The sequence below is a fragment of the Thrips palmi genome, unplaced genomic scaffold (assembly GCF_012932325.1).
Source record: "Thrips palmi isolate BJ-2018 unplaced genomic scaffold, TpBJ-2018v1 HiC_scaffold_8, whole genome shotgun sequence".
Classification (NCBI taxonomy): domain Eukaryota; kingdom Metazoa; phylum Arthropoda; class Insecta; order Thysanoptera; family Thripidae; genus Thrips; species Thrips palmi.
In genome coordinates this window covers 3,881,287-3,899,523 of record NW_023144635.1, presented here as the reverse complement: position 1 = coordinate 3,899,523, position 18,237 = coordinate 3,881,287, and the positions used below count along the sequence as shown (strand labels likewise).

Below are 18,237 nucleotides of genomic sequence, written 5' to 3'. Positions count from 1 at the left end.
CAAGTGGAGTACTCTGGTATCATTCATTTGGAACAACTACGACTCTGAATCGGATGAATGATGAAACTGACGGCAAACCAGGCTCGACCAATGGGAGGAGTGTTGTAAACAGCCCGATAAAATTGTGCGCAGAGCACGGTGCGCGTGAGCGCGACTATGTGACTCAAGTTGACGCTTGACGGACACAAAACGAGAACTGAAGCTTTATTATCTTTTTTCGATAATTCGACCGTTCTTTGGCAAAGGCTGTCCAGTTTTCGGAAACAGTCTTTCTTTCTGATGTTGGACGGAGACTGGAACTCCGAGAGAGGCCGTAAATTTCAGAGCCTCATAGTGCGGTTAAGAATCCACACCATAGTTCAAGTTTCAAAGAGGAGCTGTACGGCAGGAGAAAATTCGAGGAACGATTTCTGTAGTCAATAAAACTATCGCCCCGTACTCTCCCCCCTCCATAGCTGTGCTAAGCGCTAAGCGTCGGTTAGCGCCGAGTCGCCCAAAGGTGTCAGTGGTCGTGACGTCACTCGACCAATGAGCGTGCCCGCTCCTTGTTTCTAGCCTTTGTAACCCCCGTAGGACATAGGCATGTAACAGGACGGGTGAGTGTTTTCAGAATAATATTTTGTTCATGAAATTTTGACTGGGAACGCGTCGACGTAGAGCACGGGCTGTGGTGGTTCTGGTAGAATCAGTGAAGGAGATGTTTTGCTTTCCGCTCGCCTCATAATCTGGCACGTAGGAGAGGGCTGTTGTAAGTTAGCGTAATGTAAAGGATTAGGAGCTTATTGAAACCCTGCGCGGCGCGCGGCGCAGCCACAGCGGGCGGACTCGCGGACTCGGCGGCCTGCCGCGGGGCCGCGGGACGGACTGCAGCTGCGCGTTGCACGTCCTCGTCGTCCCTGCAAGTGCTGAAACACCACAATCACGCTCTACGTCGGCTGGTTGCCCTTACTTCAATGCGCGTGGTTTCAAATATCTTGTTTGGACTGTGCTCCGCCCTTCCCCTCTCCCCCTTGCCCTTGCCCCTCCATCCACTCCTTCCCTCCCCCGCCTTCCTGCCGTCTGCTGCCGTCCTGCCCTAGCCCCCTCCAGCAGTGCGGCCCTCCCCTCTCTTCGTTCTCCACGGCCCCTCCTACCCCTCCATTCCTTCGACGTGGTACGGTACGGCCTGCAAGGCCTGCAAGACCCGATCCTCTGATCGCGTCCTAATCACCCTGCTAAAACGGAGGGTAGGACTTTGAGTCCCCCCCCCCCACTCCCATCCCCGATTGCACGTGAAAATTAGGAGACGTTTAAGATGAGACTCAGAGCGGCGCTTGCGTCATTCTGGGTGATCTTGCGGGCACTATTGCCCCTTCTCCGCCAACTGATGCAGCCTGCCGGGGAAAGTCGGCTCGGGAGGCTCGGTAGTGATATGAGGAGTAGGCAGCTACTGTCCAGGCCATCAATGCCAACGCCTCTAGAGGCCCCTAGAGTGCCCCTCCACCCCACCCCAGTGTTAGTCCTCCCCACCCCTTTCCCCGCGGGGGGCGCGGGCGACGGGGGCGTGCCGGGGCGTGCACCTCCAGGCCCACAGTCCTCCCTACCCCTCGGTTCCCCGGTTCCCACTCCACTGGCACGTTGATACACTATCCTTTCCCATTGAGAATCTTGCAATTTTCACTTGAGAGAGATGCCGACCGCCTCCCTCCGCACTTCGGCCTCGCTTCCTCATCCCTTGCGTTCAACTCTTTTCCAAGCCAAGCGTCGGGGTGCGGCAGACTGATTCGTCTCTGTCTCTCTCGCACCCTTACGGACGCCCCATGAGTGTGAGAGAGACAGAGCGACGGAAACGACCTTCGGAAGGAGTCTGCAGCTGCGGTCCTCGGCGTCCTTGCCCTTGTCCCGGCGTGGCCGACGCAGGACGCGTAGCGCGTCCGCGGTGTCGCGTCATGGTCATGGTGGCGTCGGCGGCCTGCGAGGAGAGGAGGACCCGGGGGACGCGGGGACCTCGCCTCACACAGCTTGCGTTGGGGCAGCGAATGGGCGCACCGGGAGGGAGGTCCGCGGGCTGGCCGTGGTGGCTGGCCGTGGTGGCTGGCCGTGGTGGACCGGCCTCGGCCCTCGGCGTCAACCAACTCGCAATAAAAATAGCCGTCGCCGCGCGACCGGGACATGACCGGGAGGGCCAGCGTGGGGGCAGCAGCCGTAGTGGTGCGCCAACTTGCTAACGCCGTCCCTTCGGTCCTTCGGGGCCTTCCCTCGGGCAGGCCCGGGCACGCGCAAGCCGCGCAAGCTGCGCTAGCAGGCCCACAGTGGGCCCTCCCCAGCCCTCCCCGACCCGAGGGGTCACCCCGCGCCACTCTGCCGGCATCTGCGGTGGCGACCAGTCGTAAACTAAAAATGAATGGGACCCTCTCCTCGAGAAACAGCATGACGTTAATGATGATGAATGGTCGATCTCTCTTCACCTAGATCGGTCGTCAATCAGAAAAACGATTTGTTGTTTGCCTTTACGCCTTCTCATGACGTGTCCTTAGCTCAGTTCCGTTCAAAACCGCCAATAGCACGATCAAATTTTAAACAGATCAATCGCTCCAATATTGCCAAGCACACTAATCTATCGATGCTGGATAACTTAATATAACAGGCGCTATTTTCAATATCTATCGTGCTTACTAAAATCATAGGACTCTCGTCATTCTTTGTTGCCAATCGCTATCCATCCCTAACCCAAAATTGAAAACAGCAGCTCAATAAATAGACACATTTGGTCATATTGGGAGGTTGGTTGCATTGCACAGACGTCAAAGATGGTGTAGGTTTTCACAACATCCGTTTACGGATAAGTTTTTCTCCTGCGTCCTAAGGAGTTGAAAGTTTTCTTTGTTGGATTATGATCCAACTAATTGAATATTTCTTTTGAAATCTCTTTGGTATGTAAATGTTTGATTAGTAACAATTTGAGTTTCATTTCGCGCTCAAAGAAGATAACGCACTGACCAGGTTTAAATACATTAGATTAGACTATTTGAGCAGGTAATGATGTCTGTTCCTGTGAACCGTCTTTTTGCTTGTAAATGGTCTTTATAGTTTTATTTGTACTGGAAAATGCGTCATACACCGTTGACGGGTAATTCTCATTTGGTAATTCTTTCATAGAGTGTGTAGTATATGGTTGCAAGTATCACTGACGCGTTTTGATTTTGGATGAAAAGTTGTTGATGACCGATGTGTCTATTGAAGAAATGGTCTTTTTCCATGGTATTGCTAACTTTTTTTTCGAAATATGTTTGAAAGAAAATGTGCTGAATACGTCGTTTGCATCTTTTATTCTTTTGAGGTTATGCAATGGTTACCAGAGAGTGATGTCTGCATGATTGGGGTTATGTTACTTCGACGTCCAAACCTGCTTTTCTTTCAAATTCTGTTCCAATATGGCCATAACTATAATTTACCTCGATGCTGAATGTTATTTTCTTTTATCTCATACACAAGCTGTTGCCCCCAAACAACCTTTGTGTACAAGTGAATGTGAGGTTATGTGCGTGGCCTACTTCAATGTTTTCATCTAGTTTTCACGTCCATTTTTAACCAAATACCCACTGCTGCGCAATGGTTGTCATCAGAAACCGTACTTGTTTGTGGGACGTCTTTCAATATTATGAATTGGTGCTCTGATTTCAATTTAACTACAGTAGTTCTCAAATGCATTGACATCTGTATGGTGACATTTGAATCTAATACCTGTAAACATTGTTCATTTGTTCTACCCACTTTAAATTTTTGTTTCTTTTGAAGGTTGTCAATTTTATTTTGGTCTTCTGTTACAGGATCCTTTGCAGCCGTATGAGCATTGTCCATCTGTGATGGGCAAAATAAAGCAGACGTTATAGTTGAATGAGGTGCGCAAGTTGCGCACTGAAGAAGGACCTATTTGACCTCAGGCCTCATGTGTGGGCTATGGCCTTGGGCCAACATACCCATGCAGAAGAGCAGCCTATCGTTGTTAGTTGCAATCCATGTTGAGACATCCAGACACAACCTGGATACTTCAAACTGGATCGGTAAGTTCTTTTCAAACTTTTCATTTTGTTATAATTGTTTGTATGATTTGAGAGGCTTATTTTGTTTTTCCACTTTGCAGTGACTTATCAGCCTTGGAGTCCTTGCAGGGTGTGAACAATAGACCTGTAAGGTTCTTTCTTTTTCTCTATTGATATGACCTTTCTGTCACAATTTATCTGTTATTAATTACCTTACTTTTGTGGTTACCTGTGCAGGGCTCAGATCGACTTACGCTGGAGCACATAGTGGACGGACTGCAGAGTGTGGTGGAGGTGCGGGGGGGTGGCCACTCCAGTGCGGGCGGCACTCAGCCCGGACAAATAGTGTTTACCCAGCAGCAGTTGCAACAGCTCCAACTGCAGCAGCATGTGGACCCTACGTCAGGATTTACGCTAACTCTTCATGCACCACACACGGTAAGTGTTTTCTTAGACTTTATGTATTCAGACATTTTTTATGTTCTTTCCTAAATGCTGTTGTTGTTTTCTCTTGCAGACTCTGAGTTCTGGTCCTGTTGCTAGTGCTTCAGCATCTATTGTTACATCGGTATCTAGTTCTTCGGTCCTTGGCCAGCAACATGGATATACCTATACAACAGCAGGCCTCCGCCTTGGTAATTCAAGTGTTCCCCTCTCAAGTCTCCAAGGTTCCTTACCTGCAGCCTTGGCAGGCTCTTTGCCAGCTGGTCTTCAGGGGCTGGCATCCACTCTTGCTTCCAGTCTTTCTCTCCAGGTTAGTTTATTGCCAAGCTGTGGTCCTAGGTATGAGGTTCAAATTGAGAGAACATGCTGACTTTATGCTATTTTCCTCTTTTACCCAGGCCCTTCCTCTAGCACAACAACAGAATCAACAACTACTCCAAGGTCAAAGTCTAAGTCAAGGCCAGAGTCATGGTCAAAGCCCCAACCCAAACGCGGGTCAGGGACCCTCTACACCGGGACCGGGAGCTGGCCCCGCCCAGGGACAAACACATTTAAGTCAGATCCCGGGGCAGGGCCAGAACCAGCCACAAAATCAGCAGGGCATCATCACATTAGGTCCACACAACATTCAAGTTGGCTCCTCTGGCCTTGTTGTTGGTGGTTCAGGTATTAAGCTTTGTTCAATTGCCTCAATATCGCTGCTAATAGGATTATTTCTAATTGCTGTGTTTGGTTCCAGGCATTCCTGTTGGCTCCCACCTTCCTGCGAGCGCTCCTTCTTCAGTATCCTCTCCAGGCTCTCCATTTTCCTTGCCGACAAGATCGCCTGCACCTCCTCATGCTCCTCCCACTCCCTCCCCCAGCCCAGGTGTGCTTTTAAGGTCCCCAGCCACACCTCTTTTACCCCCAACATGTTCTTCCCCAGCACCGTCTCCCTATCAAAATCCCCGACAAAGTCCTCAATATCAAGGAAACACCCAAACTCAAGGCAGTGCTAACAATGGTGCCATATCTGTCAGTGTTCCTATCCGCTCCCCCGCTCCCCCATCTCTTACTCCTGTTCCATCCCCCTCACCTCAGAGTCGTGCTGCACCCTCCCCTTCAGCTGCCACTCAGCATACTGCTGTCATTCACCAGGTATTTGATTTGGTTCAGCTAAAGGTCCACGCCAATTATTGGAGCTCAATTGTCAATCTCTTGTGAATTAATTCTTTATTATTATCCTGCAGGCTGTTTCATCGCAAGCACAGATGGTGTCCTCCCAAATGTCAGCTTTAGGTCAAACCGTTCTTCCCATGGTGGCTCAAAACCCAACTCAACAATTAGTGCAGATAATACAGCAGCAGCAACAGTCCGCCTTAGCAAGTGGCCCCAATACTATTGCAACGTTTTCCGCTGGCCGGACAACACAAATTATATCAAACCCAGGTAAATGCATAGTTAGGTTGAATTTTTTTCCCTTGTAATTCTGATTCTAAGTGATCTTAGTTTGGAAGGGTTGTAGAAATCAGTGACAAAAATCAAATCTTATATTAATGGTTGATGAACAAGTTATTGAAATTGATTCTAACTGATAATATGCTTCTGAGAAGAAAATAAGCCAGAAAATGTGTATTGTGCATGATTTCTAGGCGACAAAACATATCTGTGGATGTGATCTTCGCTTCTATGTGTCAGTTGTGTTGTGTGTGCATGTGCATGCCCTTCCACCCGCCTTAAACCCTAACTTTCTCTTGAAAAGTTAATTTGTAAATTTAGCAAGAAATTACATATTCATATTCAGTACTGTTTTTAAATTATTTGTCCCACTAGGTTGCTTTATTTTTGTTACTTGTAATAATTTGCAGATGCATTTATCAAACCCTTATATTTTGAACTCTAATTTGAATCCTATATCTTTGTTCTTTAGTGAAGAAGTGTATCTATCATTTTTCTTGTAAATAGAAGTGCTATGGTGTTCATGTGTTATCTTTTAGTGTTAAAGTTACTTTTTCTGTCTCTTTTTCTAAAATTTTATTGTCTATTCAAACTTGAAGCATTTAAAGGTAGAGGCAAGAAAAAAATAAGTCCCTTTTCTGTCTGTGTTATGTCTCCTCCTTTGTGCTGACTTTTGGGCATCAAGTCGCCTGGGCTTCTATGGGAATTGTGTCTGTAATGTATATGTGTGTTTGTGTGTGCCTGCAGCCAACAATATGATGACGGTTCCAATTCAGGCAACTCTGAAGGCTACAAAGCAGCATCCCCAGATACTACCGAAACCCCCTGCAACCCCTGGCTCCGCTGGTGAGGATTGCTCTGCTGATTTGCAATCATTGTTTGACGTGTTTCTACTTTTTACATGAATGATTCTATTTAGAATTTTATCTTCAATTCAACTTTTTAAATTTTCATTCGCACTATTGTAGTCACTAATACTCTTGGAGAAACTTTTTTGTGCTCAGTTCTAATAGATTTTCTCCATCTTACCAACTTGTCTCCCACTGCTTTGTCACCTTTATTTGTGTATTTTACTCTAGTGAAAATTATATTTTTAATTGTAATTTTCTTCCAGTCTAATATTGATTTTTCTGCATGCCTCTCACTCACCGTGTGGCTGAAAGAAACCTTTATGCTTTTATGTGCTTGCATGATGGAATTTGTAAACTGTTTGTAACCCAAACCTTTGTATTGGTGTAACTTTTTTTTAATTAATCCTTTTTCATGACAATGTCTGCAGGGCTCAACAACAAGAACCGCAACACTGTCACAAACTCAACCTCTATCGGCGGGAACCCACTTCAGCCTCAAGCTCAGCTTGTGATAGGACAGAGTAATCAGACTGCTACAGCTACTGCTGTTATTCCTACAGCTCCTGCTGGTGCTCTCCTTTTTAATTCGGTAATCTAATCAGAGCAATAATAATAATTGTAAAATTCAAATTGTCACTCTTAAGTTTTTGCATTTGCTATCATGGGGATCTGGTTTTTCTCTTAGATGATGGGTGGATTGACATCCAGTACACCTATGATAGTACAACAACAGAGCAGTGGTATGCAGTTAATTTTGAGACCACAGGGACCTGCTGGCCAGGCTCAAGTTCAAGCTACCCAGCACACCACGCAGACACAAGTCCAGCAAAGCAAATCGGTAGTCCTTGGCAATGGTAGCGGACTTGGAGCCCCTGGAACTGTTTTCATAACCCATCCACAGGTAAGAAAAGCTTGTATTCTTGATAGTTGGAAGCCATCAACCTCCTTTTGTCCCCAACTTAATGTCTATTTTGTCTCTCTTGCCTTCAGGCCAACAGATCCACTCCACTATTCAGGATAATCACAACTCCAGGAGCTCCAATGCTCCAGCAGATTCATCAAAGTGGCCCAACTTTAATTCTTCCTCAAACTTTAGGTTCATTGAGTTTCCCAATGACTCAGTTATCAGCGGGCTCACCTCAGCCTATGGCGCAGCCATCTTATACTCAACAAACTCAGACAATTCAACAGAAGGTTGTAAGCCTGCCATCACATGTACCTGTCTCTTTAGGAAGTCTTCAACAGCAACAAAACATATCAACTTCTCTGGCAAATCAGTTGCCAGTATCTCTTGCTAGTCAAATTGGGGCACTTCCAGTCAATGTGGCTGTGTCTCAGCACCAACAATTATCCACTCTTCAGGCACCTGTGTCAGTATCCCAAGCTAACCTTCACATTCCAGTGTCAATGGCTACTCTGGCTGGCCAGACGCATTTGCACAGCTCTGACAAATTAGTAAACCATTTGGCATCTAATGTTTTGGTGAGTAAAATCTGTCAAAACCTACATCTTTTTTACGAAGGTGAAGTGTGCAGAATCATAACAGTTTTTCTGTGTTTTTTATTTCAGGATTGTGGAAATGGTTTTGGAGGCCTTTCCACATCAAGAGTTCAGTTATGTAGCCCAGTCAGTAGTGCTAACAGCACTGTTACCTCAACGTGGCAGAACATTATTAACTCGCCCCCACCAGTTCAAGAACAGCAACTACCCTCTTCAGTTACCACTAATGTATCTTCTCAACAGTCCTTCCAAACATTGTTGCAATCACATCAAACTAATCAAGCTCCTCAAGTGCAGCAGCCACCTCCAGTACAACCACAGCAACCGACTGCCCCTCCACCCAAGCCTAAAAAGAAAAAGAGCAAAAAGAAGAAGAAGGATGAAGAGCCCAAGCTGGACTTGGCCAATATTATGAAGCTCTCAGGTATAACTGGACTTAATTTTAAAAATTATTAGTACTGGCAACTTCAGATTACCTGTTTTTTTTTCTATCTATTTTTATTAATTTTGTTTTTCTGCAATTTAGGCATTGGAGATGAGGATGACATTGGCCCATATGAGACTGAGGATCCTCCAGTTGTAGGAAATGTGGTTGTGGGAGGTGGTTTGGATCCAAGCACTATTGCTTCACAAGTTACCTCTGTCCCTGGAAGCACTGTGGGGCTGGTCCCTGCACAGTCACCACCAGCAGAACCTCTCAACTTACAGGTATTTGCTCTCATTAGTCCTTCAAAATGTTGACTGTCCTTATTCAGTTACAGCCTATTAAACTTTGGGTAATTGTTTCAGGGTCTTAAAATAGTTGTGAATGAAGACGGCAGAGTTAATTTGCTTCAGCAATTGAATGATGGCACCACAGCCCCTATAACTGCTCAGGTAGAGATGATTTGCTTACTGTCTCTTTTGTTCAGCTCTACAGCTTAGTTTTGGTAATTGTTTTTCAATATTTTTATTTTTTATTTTCAGTCCCTCACGTCAGCAAACGCTCAGGTGTTGCTTCAAAGCCTTGCAGCACAAGCAGCACAGCCAGGTGGACAGTATGCCTCCACCATTGCAGCAGCTGCTCACAGTCAGCTATCTCAGCTTTTGAATGCCAATCCACAGAGGCAAAACTCGATAATCCCGCAGGTCAGTGTATCTTCATAAATTATATTGTATCACAGCACAACACAATTTGGTGTTTCTGGATCTATTGTTAACACCTTTTTCATATTTTCTTTTCCATAGGCAACTGTTGTCCCTGTAAACAAAGCAGCCAGTCTGAATACAAGCACCAACGCTGTTATCAGTCAACCCCCACAAGTGGCAGCACCCACTGCAAACATCAACAGACTAGTTTCTGCTTCTATAGCCGGAATTCCACCCTCCTCTCAGACTGTGCCTCAACCAATTAAGTCTCAAGCTGCGGTTTTGTCCACTCCTGTCACATCTATTCAACAACCAACTTTCTCCCTTCTGCCGCAGCAGCAAACTGTACCTGCACCCGCTCCCGCTCCTGCCTCTGCTCCTGCAGCACTTGTTACCGTCCAGCCAACTGTGCCATCCTCCATTACTCTCCAGCCTGCAAGTGTTGCACCTACGCTTCCTCCACAGAGCCAGCCACAGCTCACCTCTCTTCCGTCAGAACATATTTCTTCAATAGCCCCAAATCCGTCCCCTCTAGCTTCAAGCATCAACACTACTACAACCAAACCTCCTGCATCTGGTGTTAGTGCAGCACTGGAGCAAGCCTTCATGCAGTACCTTCAGAATGCAGGACTGAACACGGAGTCCATAGTCATCACCCCTCAAAATGGTGTACCCACTGTTGTTGGAGGGGCACAGCTCCTTCAGCTGCTACAGCAAGCTCAAGCCCAGGCCCAGGCTCAGGCTCAAGCACAGGAGCAGCTACAACAGCAACAGTTGCAGCAGCAGCAGCAGCAGTTACAGCAGCAACAGTTACAACAGCAGCAGCAGCAGCAGTTACAGCAACAACAGTTGCAGCAGCAGCTACAGCAGCAGTTGCAACAACAACAGTTGCAGCAGCAGTTACAACAGCAGCTTCAGCAGCAACAATTGGTAACTGTCAGTAATTTTAATGTCTCTTGGCACATAATTTTGATATAGTTTTAATCATTTTTATTGCCTTTGCAGCAAGTTCAGCAACAGGTCCAACAGCAGATTCCTCAACTTCAACTCCAGGCCATTGTAACACAAGCTCAACAGCAGACTCAGCCTCAGGTGCAACAACAGGCACAATCACAGGCTCAGTCTCAGTCACAACCACCTCCAGCTCCTTCACCACAGCTTGTTGTTTCCACTCTACCTCAGCCTACTGTGCAAATTCAGCAGACTCAAATATTGCCCCAGAAACAAGGAACTGTGCAGCAGTGGGACTCTATAAAGGTGACGGAAACAGGGGAAGTGCTCCTAACGGGCAAAGTTGGCATCACTGGTGGTTCTAGTGCAGGCATTGGAACCCCCACGACAACTACAACCACGAGCACTGTTGTAATGGGTACGGTACAGGATGCCTTGCAAGCCAAAGGGACCGCCAACGTCAAGACTGTGTCACCTTCTCCGGTAAGAGCAGGATTGATGTATAGCATTTTTCACAACTGCTTGGCACAAAGGTTATTTTGATGTCTATTTCTTATTTTTATTTTCAACAGGTGCTTCCCGTCAGAAGAAATTCTGCTGAGCCCACAGCAAGTCCAAGAATTCAACCTCCTCCATTCCAGTCTCCACAGTTGCAGTTAACGCAACATAGTTTGCCAGTCTCTCAACCTCTGCCAACTGCCTGTACCCAAGATCAAATGGAGCAGGTGTTGAATAATGCCTTTTTGGACAGCTTGGCACAATCTCGTCCAAACCTTCTGATTAACAAGAGCATTGGCAAGCCTGCCAGCAGTACGGTTGTGGATGTAACACCAAGCATAAATGTTACACCTTCTAATCGCAAGTCTAAGAAACGGAAACAGCCTCCAAAAGTGAGTGTGACTGTTCAGCCTCAAGCTCCTCCAGTGCAACAGTCTCAGCCTCTGACTGGACAGTCAGCCCCTACAACCACCAGCATTCAAGCATCTCGTCTGGCTGGTCCACTGATTAATGTCAAGGTGGCGAGCAGTGAAAATTCAAAAGTGACTAACGTTGTGGGACCAATATCCTCTACACCAACTGTGTCAAGTGTTGAAACAAACCGGACTAAAGCCCTTCCGTCCTTTTTTGTGTCGAACCCTAATTATACAGTTGTGTCTAAAAACAATACCACAACCTTAGTGGGAGTGAATGCAAACAATGTGGCATCAGCTCATACAGCTCCAGTGACAGCACAATCAATGCCTTCATTAACATCCAATGTCACGCCATCTCCAGCTACTAGTCAGATTGGTGTTGTGAATAACATTGCAGTAAAAACTGTACCTGCTGCATCTGCTCCCTTCATCAATAATGCTGTTTCGAGTACAAACACTACTCGTGTAAATCATGTTAACACAGTGAATTCAAATGTCAACTGTGTTCGTGTAAATAGTTCCACTGCCAGTAGTGGTGTTAACGCCTCAGTGCCCCCCAATCTTATTCCAATCCCAACCAATAGTCCATCTGTGGGAGCTCCTGGTTCAGTAGCCTCCTCTATTCCAACAAACCCAGCAGGAATTGCTTCTCAATTACCAAGTGCTACCCAACAGCCACCATTGCAGCGGATCCAGACCATCTCATTGACAGCGGCCAAGCAATTGGTATTCAATTCTTTGACAAGGAATCATGGGCTATAATATTTTGCATTTACTAATTTTTTTTTCTACTTTTGGTTAAACAGCAATTTAAGGCAGTTAATCAACAATTAAGTGTTCTTAACACCAAGAAGATCAAGACACCTGCTGATGAAGCACAGTTTCAAAGACTCCTTGCTGAGCAACAGAAAATTCTGAATAGTGGAAAAGTGTTACCAAATCCACCAGCTCCTCAGTTGGTGAGTTGATTAATTTGACGGATGGATGATTATTTGAAGTCTGTTTTATTTGTATTTCTCATGATGCCTAATATCTAATCTAATCTTCCGCTTCTTTTTCATCCCAGGCCCAGTTCATGCAAAGTGTCGGTAGTAGCTTAGAAGCAAGTGGAGATGGCACAACTAACCACCTTAATTCCTTATCAAGCAAGGGGCAGATTAATAGTTCTTTTGTGGTCAATATGACACCTGTGGTAAGTAAATCCCGTGGTTTTATCATAAAAAAAGGCTGCTTTGAAACTATTTTGTGTAATTCACTTTCTCTTTTGTTTATTTTCAAGGTGACTGCCATCACATGCACCCCTCCTACAACAGGAGTAACAACTACTTCATCATCCTCATCAACATCCTCTGTCCGTTACTATCATCATGTTGGAAACCAAGTCATTACTCTTACCCCTCAGCAACAACAACCGTCACAACCAGCTACAGTAGCAGCAGCAGCACCACCTCCTACTACTTCAGTACCAACACCTGCTCCAACTGCTTCAGTATCTGCACCTTTGGTGCAAATTCAGGTTTCCCAACTGCAGCCCCAGGCTCAGCCGCAGGCTCAGCCCCAGGCTCAGCCCCAGGCTCAGCCCCAGGCTCAGCCCCAGGCTCAGCCCCAGGCTCAGCCCCAGGCTCAGCCCCAGGCTCAGCCCCAGGCTCAGCCCCAGGCTCAGCCCCAGGCTCAGCCTCAACAGCCCCAGCCACAACTGACTCAGCCCAGCCTCAGCCTCAACAGCCCCAGCCACAACTGCCTCAGCCCCAGCCTCAGCCACAACAGCCCCAGCCACAACTGACTCAGCCACAGCAGGCTCGGCCTCAGCCTCCAATGTCAGCACAGCCAGCAACCCAGCCTCCTGGATCGACGCCGCCTCAAGCATCAACGTTACCCCAAGCAGTGGCGCAGCCTCTGGCTCAGCAACAGCAAGTTCTGCCTGCTCAACCAGCTTCGCAGGCGCAGTTCAAGCCCAGCAAACCTGAGCAGTCAAAACAACAGCCATACCAGGCCCAGCAATCATTCCAACCCAACCAACCACAGTTCAATCAATTTCCTCCTGACATTGAGTCCCAGGTCCAGTCATGTATCAATAGTTTAGATAATTCATTTTTAGATATCCATGCAGAACCACAGTTGATTCCACACATCCAGCAGTCCCCTTCATCTATTCCCAGTCCTATGAATCAACCAAAGCTCCTGTCTCCATCCCAGCAGTCTCAGACATCTCCAATATTGTCCCTTCATCAAGATCCAGCCCAGCAGACACAGCACCTGCAGGTACCCCAAATACAGGTGCATCCTTCCAGCATGTCAATGCCAACTCTCCATTCTCCGCAACTGCCGCCTGTCAGTCAAGTACAGCAGCAAGGTTTGGCAGTATCACCATCACAGCAAACCTCCATCTCTCCTCAGTTAATAAGTCCTCAAGGACTACTTTTGGCACAACAACCATCTTCACGTCAGCACTCGTCAGTGCCTGGAAATTCTGAGAAAGTCTCTTCAGCCTTTGCCTCCAGTGGTTTGTGTGATGCAACTCAATATCAGGCTCCTGTCCCAGCATGTGAACGAGGAACCTCTCCAATTCATGTGGTAAGGAAGTTTTATTTTGTCTTCTTTCAATGCTTAAGGCTAGCTTGATTTTAATGTTTGTTTTCTCTGTTTCTTTGCAGGCATTAAGCACCCCAGATTCAACTACCTCCCCCCCTCAAAACGCATCTTTCAGCCCTCATTTCCGACCACTATCAGTCTCTGTTGGCTGCATGAAGTCTGGAGTAAGATCAATGGTCTCCCCCAAATTACCAGTTCTCCATTCACCAGCGTCAATCTGTGCGCCATCTCCTGCCTCTGCCATTTCAACCCAGTCACCATCTTCACTTTCGGCTCAATCTCCTGCCCTTTCGTCCTTCTCATGCCATGGAGCCCTCGATCCCATTTTAATTTCTCCACCCCTCCTACCTTTACGAAACAGAGTTTCATCTCGAATTATGTAAGAATATTATACTTAATTGAACATGAGGCACATTCTAACTAGAAAGAAACTAACTGTGAATTTTTATCATGCGTTTGATTCTAGGATTGAACAACAAATGAAAGAAGACCAAGAAAGTGCGAGGTTACCTGATGCTCACTCTCCATTCACAAACAAGAGTGATGCGGTTCAACGTTTAATGGCATACCATGTATTCAATGAAAAGCTTCTTAGTCAGCAAGACCTTGAAAAAGCAGATGAAATTCATGAGCATACTGCCCAACACCTTCTGGATAAGTTTTCAAATATAACAAACAAATTTCGTAGTTTAATGCTTGCTGAGAGTATGGTGAGTATCTATCTATCATTTTTCACTTATGATCACTGGAAAACTTTGATACTAATACAATTTTTTTTTTACATCGCAGAGAGAAGTGAGACTGGCAGAAGTCGTCATGATTGATAGGTTGCGGAATGCCGAAGAAGAAATGTTGACAAAAGCTGCCAAGCAGGCTAAGGAAGATGAAGAAGCTGCTGTGGCTTCAGAGGCAGCAGCTGCCAAAGCTGCTGCAGCCGCTGCTGAGCAAGCTGCCAAGGTGGAAGAAGCTGTCGCTGCTGAAGTGGCGGAAGCTGTTGCAACCGTTTCCGATGGTGCAGTTGTGTCTATGAACGATGTGGAGGCAGATCTATGTGGTATAAAGAATGAGCTTAGATCAGAAATATTGGATGAAATGGCAGGAGACTCCCCTAATCTTCAAGATGAGGTCCGAATTGCAAAGACAGAGGCCCTCAAATTGGAATATATTAAATGTGAGAAGTCTGGTGATGACACTGAAGAGTATAATGAGTGGGAAGCTATTAAGCAGGAGCTTGGGTATAGACCACCTGAGGTTAGTGAGGATGACAATGATGTGGCCTCAAGCAACTATGGAGAGTGGGAACTCGGTTCATTCTGTCAGGGAAAGGAGGAGGATGAAGGCCAGGATAGAATAAAAATTCAGAAAAGGTGTTCTGCTGCAGGTGTCAATGGTGAGATTGAAGACTTCCTGTGCCCCAAAAAGAAGCTCAGAATATATGATGAAATAGATGAATTAGGTGATACAGAACTGAGTGCTCAAGTTCAAAGTGCAATAGACAGCATAATAAACCTTCAGTTACCACAGTTGCCATCATCGCCAGAACTTCTCGCTTCCCTTCATGAGGATGACTCAACATCACTTAGCTACATTTCAAGCATACCTGGTCAAGGCACTCCAAATAGTCACCCTCAGAGCAATTCTCTCAACTCAAGTAGCAATCCTCACAGTATACCAAATAGTCATAACACTAGTTCTGCCTCCAATACCGATTCTGCCCTAGACGAAGCTGTGCGAAGTATTTTAACATCTTGACTTATGTTGGCCCTATTTCAGGGAAGTGGCATGACTCGTAGCTCAACCATGTCTATTTATTTAAATTTTAAATTGTTACTTAAGTATCATGACGTTACCTTGGACTCAGGCATTTTGGTATTGTTGAAGGGGCTTTATATGTTTTTCTTGCCTTTTGTGAAAGTAAAATGGCCTTTATAAGAAAGTTTTAACTCATGTAAGGGACACCATGACTCTTGTTGGTCTGGGTCCAGTCATAAATTAATTGTTATCCCAATTTTTGAAACCTTGTTAAGATAATGAATTTTGATAATGGTGCTTTGAATGCTAGGGAGATGTTCTTATTCTGGTATTTAGAAAATCATGTAGGACTCATTGAAGCTATAATCTAAATTTTGTGCTCATGTGAATCATGCAACTTTTGTTGTAGTGCAATGGAAAGGTGAGGAACAAATTCTTGAATTCTTTTATTAGTCATATAGGTATTCAGTACCTGTTTTGGAAATTTATTCATACATTTAACCTGGGATGGTTAAATTGGTTTTACTTGTTTCATGTAATTTTTGTCTTGTATAATAATGTATATTATTGTAGAGTTAATTTATACTAGTTTTAGTTATCGGAATGCAGGGATGTAATCTTTAAATGTTCAGTAATTCAATTGCTTTACAGAGATCATGTCCAATCATGAGGCCACCTACAGTACATCATTTAGTTTGCCCCAGTTTCTTTCCCTTTTTTTCTACTTAAAAAAAAAGTAGTCAAACTTTTTAAGATACACATTTTATCTTGTTGTATTTTGTCTTAACAGTCACATCACCATCCGTACTTGTCACTCTATCTTACTTAGTGTGATTTATGTAACCAATTGTTTTATTGGTACCCCAGTTGGGACAAGCCCTATGTGATTCTAAACTGTGTTCTGTTCTTCTTCATGGATTAATTCGTACTCACACAGTGGTTTTGTGAGTATTTTCTGTTTCATGTGTCCCATTTCTTTAAAATGTTGCTTTAAAAAAAAAAGTACCCCATTTTGATTTGTGTTAAAAGAATGCTCCTATGATGTTTCTTTTACTTTTTTTTTTTCGGGGGCAACATTTGGATTTGCAGACTTTTTAAAATACTATTGTATGAGCTGGTTGATAGTTTTATTCACATACATATTTTGTAATTGTCCTCTGCAATAAGTTTTACAGTTGCAGTTTCTACACCGCTAGGATGGTTTTTACCTTAGTCATCAGGGGGATTAAGGTGCTGAATTTTCAAATACTGTACCCTCTCCTTAAATTTTACTCACAGCACATTTTAATTTGCATTTAGGCGTTCTGAGGTTGTTTTCTCTCCCTTGAAAACAAATTTTTGGCTAGTCTTATGCCCTCTTGTACTTCTGTTTGTTGTAAGCATTTACAGCTTGCGTAAACCCTTTACCTTTTATTATTATAATGGTGGTAATTTGTTTTTATTTCATCCTGATTTGGAATTTTATTATCTATATTTCACATACTGGACAATATTTCTTACTGATGTTGCAAATGGCCATTTTGACGAAGTTCAAATCATGTTAAGATTGTTCTCTCTTTTTATAAACCAATAGTTTTCTACAGAGGTTCTGTCATCAAAGGGAAGTTACAAAACCACTTCACTTGCTTTGAATCATTGATATTATGTATGAGTCTGTACCCTAAGTCAGAGAAAAGAATAACAACACCAAATCATTTAGTTATTACTTAGGACTGTTGAAAAATAAGGAAGTTCAGTTAATCCCACTGGTCCATCATTTTCAACTGTAATTTGCTGCAATTTGTGATAAATCATTATCTTTTCCATAAACCAGCATCTAAACTTGCCTGTTGTAACAACCGAACATGTTTTAATTTCATCCTTATTACGAATCAGTGCATCTTCAACTTGATTTATTTCCTCTCTTGAATGTGTGTTTTTCTACACAAAGCTGCTGAATCTGTTTTATGTGCTTTAGCATAATTATTGCGCTAATGTTTGTTCAGGAAATCTATTGCTCAAGACTGATTGTGCCTGTGAAGGCAGGCCATTCCTCGCACTCTTGCATAATAAATTTTCAAGACTTAATTTTATGATTTTAAGGCAGTACAGAAAACTATTGACCATACCAGACTTATACGAGATTTTAAGACAGTTAAGTTATTTTTAAATTGAATGCAATGCAAGTCTCTTGCAGGAATATAAGGTTGTGAATGTTTGTTAATGTCAGTGCTATTTAATGAGGTATGAATGTTGATATTTGGTTGCATAGTGTCAATTACCATGTTAGTGTTTGGGTTTTTTGACATAATGTACTTAAATGGGAACGAGTGCTGAACTTGAGATCTCTATTATTGTATATGTAAATTATCAAATGTGTACAAATCGTCATTTCAACAAAATGACCTAGTATTCTTTTTTAACAAATGTAAATTTGTGTAATTTTTCAAGTAAAGTATCATTGATGGTGATATTTATATTTGCCTTGTTTTTCCTTTACCCTACAACTCTTTCGTCCCAAAGCAGGCCTTGCAAAACAAGTTTCTCATTTCAAGCCAGTCTCAGGTATTCCCTAATTTTGGGGTTCTTGCAAAACCAGCCAAGTCAAATTTGCTGATACTCGAAAAATTACCGCCACACAGGCACTGTTACCACTGATGATGACCC

At 44.4% G+C, this 18,237-nt stretch overlaps 1 protein-coding gene across 1 annotated transcript; it reads left to right on the top strand.

Moving 5' to 3' along the window:
- The first annotated feature begins 2,382 nt into the window (after positions 1-2,382).
- On the top strand, positions 2,383-18,049 carry LOC117653135 (mucin-5AC-like). The gene is made up of 26 exons (XM_034398543.1): positions 2,383-3,015; positions 3,810-4,043; positions 4,124-4,169; positions 4,260-4,460; positions 4,540-4,776; positions 4,865-5,132; positions 5,206-5,603; positions 5,696-5,894; positions 6,651-6,749; positions 7,183-7,343; positions 7,440-7,655; positions 7,745-8,236; positions 8,324-8,678; positions 8,781-8,962; positions 9,044-9,130; positions 9,221-9,382; positions 9,482-10,312; positions 10,388-10,816; positions 10,906-11,973; positions 12,054-12,206; positions 12,314-12,439; positions 12,527-12,845; positions 13,001-13,821; positions 13,902-14,218; positions 14,306-14,549; positions 14,629-18,049. Exons 8-26 carry the CDS (start codon positions 5,717-5,719, stop codon positions 15,589-15,591), a joined length of 7,203 nt encoding a protein of 2,400 aa, XP_034254434.1. The 5' UTR covers positions 2,383-3,015; positions 3,810-4,043; positions 4,124-4,169; positions 4,260-4,460; positions 4,540-4,776; positions 4,865-5,132; positions 5,206-5,603; positions 5,696-5,716; the 3' UTR covers positions 15,592-18,049.
- Positions 18,050-18,237: the final 188 nt, after the last annotated feature.

Coding starts and splice junctions, on each gene's coding strand:
- LOC117653135 (XM_034398543.1), top strand. CDS start 5,717: ATGGTGTCCTCCCAAATGTCAGCTTTAGGTCAAACCGTTCTTCCCATG. Junction 10,313..10,387: donor AGCTTCAGCAGCAACAATTG/GTAACTGTCAGT, acceptor TTGCCTTTGCAG/CAAGTTCAGCAACAGGTCCA. Junction 14,219..14,305: donor AGAGTTTCATCTCGAATTAT/GTAAGAATATTA, acceptor GTTTGATTCTAG/GATTGAACAACAAATGAAAG.